Raw genomic sequence first — 8601 nt, forward strand, 5'->3', positions numbered from 1 at the left:
CGCCCCCCCCGCCCCCGGCCGGGCGGCTCATGGCACTGCTCGCCTGCCGGCCTCGCGAGTCTGGGCCTCTCCTGGAGCCACGTGGCGACAAACCCGTGTGGACACGGGGGGGCGGGGGATACGTCCTGACAGTGACAGCCGCCTTGGGAAGGAGCAGGAACACGACGAGAGAAATGCTCAGGTCCCCATGGGTGAGGCTAACACAAATTGCAACAAAACAAAAAAAAGAAGGATCTTTTTCTGCAAGCTTTCAGGCTCCTCGGAGGGAAAGCTCACGATCATCTTGTCTTGCGGGGATGCTTTGACCTCAGCTAACTTCAGGACTGGACCCGAAGATCACCTGCGGTCCTGATGTCTGTGAATCGATACAGACAGTACCAAATCCCCATAGGTAGGAAACAAACTTTGTTGGTTTCACAGAGGAAGCCGGAGCTGGAAACCTGCCCCTCTGGGTTGGGAAGAGGGTGCGGATCAGGACCAACTAAGAAACTGCAAAATTTTGCGATTTAATTGGTCTAATAAAAAGGGATCATCACTGAATTAAGAGTTCTTGAGTTTGCACTGAATAAAAGGGATCGTTTCTGAACTAGATCTCAAATTTTGCATTGAATAAAAAGGATCATTTCTAACCTACGAGTTCTCAAGATTTACACTGAATAAAAGGGATCACCTCTGACCTAAGAGTTACAGTTTTGCATTACAACATTTATAAACCCATTCAAGACACACCAGCTTTTAAGTCGAGTAAAATCTTGCGACAGTGGGAAACAACCAGGGAGGAGAGGGAGAGAGGAATCAAATGAGGTTTTACATCAAGATGATCAAACATCACATTTAGGACACATGATGTTAATGCATGTTGTGAGAGCTGGTCTGATCGATCAGCTCAGTGATAACACCAGAGCTCATACTAGAACACCTATTATACACCTGTTCTGCAATATGCTCCTCTGCATTACTGGTCTGGCACCTTTGACAGACAAACTGCTCAAAGGTGATTTGAAGGCCATGGGTCTGCATGTGAATAAGAACCGGTTTGCTTAACCAGAAAAAAAACCAAACAAACCCTCAAATATTTCACTTTAAAATAACAAAGACGCCAAATGCAGTGATTTTTTAAAAAGCACATCCTCCTAGCATGACTGGTTTCATAGCAGAAGCGTGTTAAAAATGCCAGGCTCATCTCTGGCACACCAGTTAAACCTTGTGTGCCCTTCAATACGGCAGTACAACAGAACCCGCCAGGCTCATCCTGCAGTGGTCTCAGATACGAGAACTAGCTGCTGCTTTCAGTAGTTCTGGGCACACTAAGCGCCACAAAGATGAACCATTTCATCCAAACGGCTGTCCCACTCCATCATGCAGCGCTTCTTGGAGTCTTGGTGCCCTGACTAAAATATACAGCTCCCTAGCATATCCCAGCTTTCCTCACTGTGACCTGAGCTTCAGTTTCTTTTGCGTCCCGGCCCGATAACAAATCGAGATCCTTTCTTTTTGCTGCTTCTGGTTCCTCTCATCTCTGCATTAACAAGAACTGGAGCAGCATTATAAAAATAAAAAAAAAATTCTTTAAAAAGAATGTGCTCTGTTGTTTTATAGCACTGGCTCGTTTAGAAACTTCTATGCCAATTTCAAGACTTCTCCAAAAAGTTACTCAAAACTTACTTGACAATGTTGTTAAGCAGCTGATGGAGCTGCAAAGATGCACTTTTAAGTAACTGCTCTTATGAACTTAGCCATACAGCAATAGTTTGAAAAAGGCATAAAAAGTTTTACAGTCTTTGTCTAGCACACAGTGAATTTACACATGCTATTCACAATAATTATGCCAAACTTCTCCATGCTGTTCTTTAGGGTGTTTATTCCATCTTGCTTTGGAGATCTCCGCTGCAATTGGCTCTTTGAATGAACATGCTTCACGTTTTCTAGCATCTCTCCCCCTTACTTTACATTTTAGCGTAAGGTGGGGAGGTTCAACAAGGTGGTAAGACATTATCAGGCTCGCTCAGCAAGCTGCTTTGCAAAGAGTGCATGTGAAGACCTTGTAGGTGCATTACTGCCTCACTGCAGAATTCAAGCATCTGGAATTCAGACCCCGTCTCCACTGAAAGAGCGGTCATTTGGCAACTTCAACAGTCAGGAGCTTTCACTGAAAGCAATGCTGGTCTCCCTAAGAATTCTTCTCTTCTGACTGGGTCAGCTCACCATCTACGTAAACTCCAACAAATACAAGAGATTACTTGTTCCAGTCCAATTCCTATTCCACTTTGGCAGTTGCTACCACAGTTACATACTGTACATCATGGTACTGGTTGCAGTACATATACATTTCTACCTCCCCTAAACTCCACTAACACTCATGTTAATTATTTCAATTATGGTATTTTCCACGCATTGGCATAACTGAACATCAGGGTCCAGGCTTGTTATGTCCTTTGCACCACTTTTGTAAGAGGGATCTTTGCCAAGTCTTGATACTTCATTTGGCTTCTCCTTTAGTTGCTGGAGACCTAGGGAGAATTAGACAAAGATGACACTTGAGCAGGACACTTGGGTGCTACGTGTGTAGAGTGAACATGACTTCAAATCACAAGCATGAAAAACCACTATTTTGATCGGGATGCAGTAGATTAAAGCCCAGGCATGCACTAGGTTTAATCCCAGCAGCATTTCTGGAGACATGTTCATGTCATATGACACATCTAACTTTTGATTTATTTTCCACTGTTTTGTTTTTCCTGTCAAAAGGACAGTGGTTTAATACTGCCTTAAGGAGATAAGATTAAAATGCACAGCTCCCCCTCTGAAAAGGGTCTTAGGTTTGCTGTAGAAAAGAAAGTGACTTGTCCAAGACCAAATGAGCAGCAGCTGAAAAGAGAAGACTCTGCCTCTCCCACTCCAACAAGTAGATCCTATCCACAGAACCCTTAGTATACAGACCACCTCAGTATATAAACTAAGGCCTGCATGCATTTATCATTTTGGAACATGAAGTACAGGCATCTCACTTGCTCCACAGTTTAGCAATCTGCTTTAATTTCTGAAAGATTTCTTCATCTTTGCTAGAAATACAGTGAAAGTGCTACATGCTCATACCCTGTCTGGGTGAACCTGATTTCAGTCCCCTGTACCCAAAACAGCTAGAACTGAAATCACACAACGCTATACATAAAGCCCAAACCAACAAAACAACCTCGGGCAGCTGAAGTGTCCCAAGATTTTGTAAAGCCTCAGTGTTTAACAAAAATGCAGGAAGCAAACCATTGCTACTGCTAGGGAGGCATAAAGATTGAAGATGGAGCCAGGACTTTACACACACCCCTGAATTCAGGACAATTTCAATAATAAATCTGGATCGTGTCAAAATGAACACCAAGCAGCAAGGAGGACGGGTTCCAAGGACGAAAATGGAGATACTAATTCTAAGCCTGATGAACTTGTATAATACAACAAAATGCAGGTGGAGAGAGGGTCTCTCACCAACTACACATACCTTGGTAAAAAAACCAAAGCAAACCAAGGCAACTGACCTTCCAGGTGACTCAAGCTATCTTCAATAGCGCATTAAGACACTGAACAATTATGGGTGGGATGATACACTTTAGCCAAAAGGTCCATTTTACTAAGGACTAAATCTTGCCTATTTCTTAATAAGCTACAGGGGAACTGAGTAAGACTCAAACATTATGGGGCACACTTTCAAATGGCTGTGTGGGAGTTTAACTGCACCTTTCTTATGAAAGTAAATGGGGGTTACACAGCTGAAGCCTCATACAAATCTGCAGTTTCACTTCCCAGGCTTTAATTCCTAGCAGTGTTACACAGTGATGTAATATAGCCTGTTATAGCTCAATTGTGTCTGAGAACTAGAACACCCAATTAATCTATCCCTACAGAAGGTATTTAAAGTCCTCTGCGGTCTATAAAGTTTATTAGAAGCCAAAAAATCTGCTCATGCCAAGCTTATGATGGCAAATTTCATCTATCACACCCCTAGGACTTTTTCCATTTACAAATGTGCGAGGGTGACTTTCACAGTGTATTCAAACTGGTCTCTCAACTTTCAATACATTACAGATGTAAATCATTGCTTTGGATCATATCATTACTTACGTGTAATAATTGGATCAAAGTCTCTCGTTTGCGTGGCAACATCAGAGGCACAAACTTGTCCTATCTGTATCAGCAGAGACATAATATCCTCATACAGTGGAGGAAAGGCTTGACAGAATGAGACCAAACAAGGCAGGGTCGGCATGAAAAAGGCATAGCGCTTTGACTGGGTTAAAACTGGCAAAGGAAAAAGGGAAATGTTTAAAAGAGCTGACTATTAAAACCAAGCATCAACAGCTGTCATTACATTTGTAATCATGAACAGCCATAAGAAGCCATTTCAAGTTTTATTTATTTGATTTTTCATCATCAAGGCAAAAAACTGTAGCAGACATTACATTACTCAAAGCAACTGGCTGATGCATTTAAAAGATATACCAGAATCCTCCTTGAAATCAGCAAGATAAATAGTCAGTTTCTTCTTTCCTGTTTTATAATTGCTATTAAATCAGTTCCCTGGACGCTAGTCTGAATTGTTACTTCGTTTATGCCAGTCACCAACAACTCAGAAGGGATAAAAGCAATTTTGCTCCTGCTTGGCATATTTCTTCCCTCTGCTTACCACATCCATTTAAAACTTTCATGGGTTAGGATGCGAGCTTAACAGAGATGAAAAACAAGTATGAATATAAATATCTGTTGTTTAAAGCATTTTCAGTTGAAGAGCTCAATATAGGCTCTTAGAACATTTAGGTTCGTATGAAGTTAAACCATATTTACATAAATGCGTTGCCTGGGTGTTTACCTGTCAGCAGTGTTCCCATGACATTGATAGCTAAGCGAGCCACACTGAGAGATTTAGGTAGCGCGTACTGGATACATAAATATGAAAGCAGCTGGATGGCAAAGATCTGCAAGGCGCAAAAGGGAAGAGGTAGTGAACAATTCCATTCTTATCACTGCTTTGTCCTTTCTGTCCAAAATTGATCTGGACTTGACACCTGGCAGGGAAGTTGTTCCCTTTTCACAGACGAGCAAACCAAGGCTCCGACACATGACACTGAAGTGTTTCTAGAAACAGTTGCAAATAAACATATAGAACACACTTGAGTGGATTTAATGTCACTGGAAATGGAGTCTCCACAGCAGCCTACTGCTGCAGTGTTTTGCAGTCCAGGATTAAACAGCTCCAATTCATCTCAAGCAACATAGCCATACAGTACCTGTTTTTCAAGTTCAGGTTGGGCAATGAGCTCCGGTATGAAATCTAGACAGATGTGCATGGATGGAATCCCAGCCACAGTCAGTGCTAGAAGTTCACATGGATAACCCTGTTTGAGGAAAACAAAGCTTATGTTCAGAGAAAGTCACACTAGAAGCTTAACTGCAATTACACTGTTTTCTAGGAAGCTCTGTATTAACACAAGTTTACTCATAGCTCTGTTTTATTCAGCACTGTAGGTTGCTAGTCTGATCCCAGCTCAAGAAGGACTGATGCCACATGAAGACCCTAGAACAGGCCTTTTTCCTCAAGGCTTACTGCGTTAGTTAAATATCATTTGTCTACCAAAGCAGGCTGCAAGGGCCCCAGACCTTTTATCTTCTCTCTCTCCCATCTGTTGCACACTGATCTCTTTGTCTATCACGTCAGTTCCACATGGCTACGTACAAAGCATGTTCTAAGTGATGAGCGAAAGGAGCTTCTACCTGCTCCTCCCTTGCGCACTGCTCTAAGTGTGTGCCAAAATAGCTGGACCGGCACCAAAAGCTGGGTGTAAGATAATTACCACTCTAAAATAAGCTTGCCAAATTCTCTATGGCAATGCTTCGCATGCCTTCAAGTTCGCCAAGCTCCCTAACCAGCCATCACCTTCAGGACAAGAATAGAAAATAAAAATGTGGTAGCCAAGGAAAAGCTGACCTGGAAGTGAACTAGTTTAACTATGTTGGGATCTGCAATGTACATTTGGTGCAAAAGGCAGCAGATGAGGCACTGGACCTCTCGAAGATTACACAGCAGACTGTCTTCTTCTTCTTCTAGTTCCTGAATCTGGGGCCCAGGGCCAGCAGCACTTTGAATATTCTTTAGCAGGCTGTGAGAGTTACTGCTCTGACCTTTCTCCTCATCTGTGGGTAAGCAGATCTCCAAAAGAATCTGCACAGCAGCACTGTCCTGGGAAGAAGGAAAAAAAAAAAGGAGTAGTAAGCAAGCAGCATTAAAGTTAAAAAGAATGAAGCAAGAGATGTGCACATGCATTCATTCAGCCTGTTGCTGTAATGAAACAACTGTTGTCTACCACCACATCAGGACAAGGGAACAGGCTGTTCTATGCATGAAGTGCTCCCTTATTACTGGCATTGTCATTCACAAGATATGATCAAACAATATAACCGCAGGCTATTGTAAACCAAGTCCATATGTTTTAAATAAATCTGTGCATTTCAGCTCCGTCTTCCCTTTACATTATTGTTCATTCTTTTCTTCATTAACAGCAGTGGATCTCATGCAGCTGCCAAGGACTTTACTGCTTCCCAAAATCCTGTCAGCACAGGAGTCAGACTGCGCACAGCTCTCTGCTGTCTGCATGTCAACTAACCGCAATTTAAGAAAAATGAAGCACAGCAAATAATCATAATGGTTCCAGTAAAGAAGCTGGGGGTTTGCTTGTTTAACACTGGGATCAAATGCAATGAAGTTTATTACTTTTTTTTCCCTCAACATATGGAACAGAATTCAAGCAACAAAGAACAAAGCTTTTAAAAAAAGATCATTAAATGGTCTAAGAATCATTTTGTAGAAGTCAAATATTGTTCCACAGTACACACTTATGGACAGCTTAAGGATTTTTTATTTTTTACATGTGTCTATATACATTAGCAATTTCTTACGAGCAAACAAACATCTTGACATAAGCTTTGCTAGCTAAACAATGGATCCCAAGGGTTCCTCCTTATGGCATGTCTTTAAGGAAGAAAGAAATCAATCCTGGAGCTCACTCCAAATCAGAGCAGGATGCCCCCGTGGCCATAAAGACCACAGCAACCAAAGGGGCCTGAGCTAACCACTGGCATACGAAAGCCTCTTACTGATTAATCAAAGTGGCTGTGAACTGTCTGGTCACTGCTTCTCTCAGCTGGAGGCAAATTACAAGCGGTTACTTACACTCTGTTAGAGTGAGAGGAAAGAGAGAATGTGCCCGAAATAAAAGTACTCAGGAACTCCCAAGATGTTAAGTACCTAAAATCAGCCATTCTCTCGCCTTGCACTTCACAATGTTAGCTGCTTCAGTTAAGTAATATCATTGAAGTGACCTCCCTGGGTCAGTCATATTTGCTCACGCTCTATTACTCCAATTCTACAAGGATATAAAAACAGCCTGGTGGACAATGGGAGGGAAAGACAAACAGGGAGCATAAGCGAAACTTTCTTCTACTCTGCTGAAAGGAAAAGATGTTGCTATAGTAGTCAGCCATCAGCCTAATGCCCTGGGGAGGAAAACAGATGAGAGGGGGGGAAAAAGCAAGCTATTAGAGAAAATATGGAGCTTGGAGACAGAAGCTGTTCAATCCTTGATAGGAGAAATCAGCATAAAGAAAAAGGGCACCCTCTCACTTCGCATTTCATAGTTTCATAGTTTCTAGGGTCGGAAGGGACCCGAGTAGATCATCTAGTCCAACCCCCTGCCATGGCAAGAAAGATTACTGGGGTCAAACGGCCCCAGCGAGGTGTTCATCTAACCTCCTCTTAAAGACCCCCAGGGTAGGGGCCAGCACCACTTCTCTTGGAAGCTGGTTCCAGACCCAAGTCGCCCTGACCATGAAGTAGCACCTCCTGATATCTAGCCTAAATCTACCCTCTGCCAGCTTGTGACCATTATTACTGGTCACTCTTGGCAGTGCTCGGGGGGAACAGGGACTTCCTCAGTGCCTGCTGATCTCCCCTGACTAGTTTGTAACAGGCCCCTAGATCCCCCCTCAGCCTTCTCTTTTGGAGGCTGAACAGGTTCAGGTCCTGTAGCCTCTCCTTGTAGGGCCTGCCCTGTTGTCCCCTGACCATGCGCGTGGCCCGCCTCTGGACCTTCTCAAAGTTGTCCACATCCCTTTTGAAGCACGGCACCCAGAACTGGACGCAGTACTCCAGCTGCGGCCTGACCAGTGCTGCATAGCGGGGGAGGATCACCTCCTTGGACCTACTCGAGATGCATCTGTCGATGCAGGACAAGGTGCGGTTGGCCTTCCTGACCGCATCCCCACACTGCCGGCCCATGTTCATCTTGGAGTCAACGATGACTCCAAGATCCTTTTCTGCCTCTGTACTGACAAGAAGGGAGTTCCCCAACCTGTAGGTATGGTGCTGGTTCTTCTTCCCCAGGTGCATCTCTTTGCACTTGTCAGTGTTGAATCCCATCCTGTTCTCACCAACCCACCCTTGTAACCTGTCTAGGTCTGACTGCAGCCTATTGCTCCCTTCTAGAGTGCCCACACCCCCCACATCTTGGTGTCATCAGCAAATTTGAACAGGGTGCTTTTTACCCCCTCGTCCAAGTC

General features: G+C 43.6%; 1 protein-coding gene across 2 annotated transcripts in view; it reads right to left on the minus strand.

The window, feature by feature from the left end:
* Positions 1-1575: 1575 nt before the first annotated feature.
* Positions 1576-8601, minus strand: part of INTS2 (integrator complex subunit 2) — a 23260-nt gene continuing 16234 nt past the window's right edge. For both annotated transcript variants that reach the window (XM_019545674.1, XM_019545675.1), the window contains 5 exons: positions 5975-6226; positions 5277-5384; positions 4859-4964; positions 4114-4290; positions 1576-2510 (listed from right to left, as the gene is read on the minus strand). In XM_019545674.1, coding sequence (XP_019401219.1) covers positions 2341-2510; positions 4114-4290; positions 4859-4964; positions 5277-5384; positions 5975-6226 — 813 coding nt within the window. In that variant the 3' untranslated portion in view covers positions 1576-2340. The remainder of the gene's footprint in view (positions 2511-4113; positions 4291-4858; positions 4965-5276; positions 5385-5974; positions 6227-8601) is intronic.

This window comes from Crocodylus porosus, unplaced genomic scaffold (assembly GCF_001723895.1).
Source record: "Crocodylus porosus isolate Cpor-Errol unplaced genomic scaffold, CroPor_comp1, whole genome shotgun sequence".
NCBI lineage: Eukaryota > Metazoa > Chordata > Crocodylia > Crocodylidae > Crocodylus > Crocodylus porosus.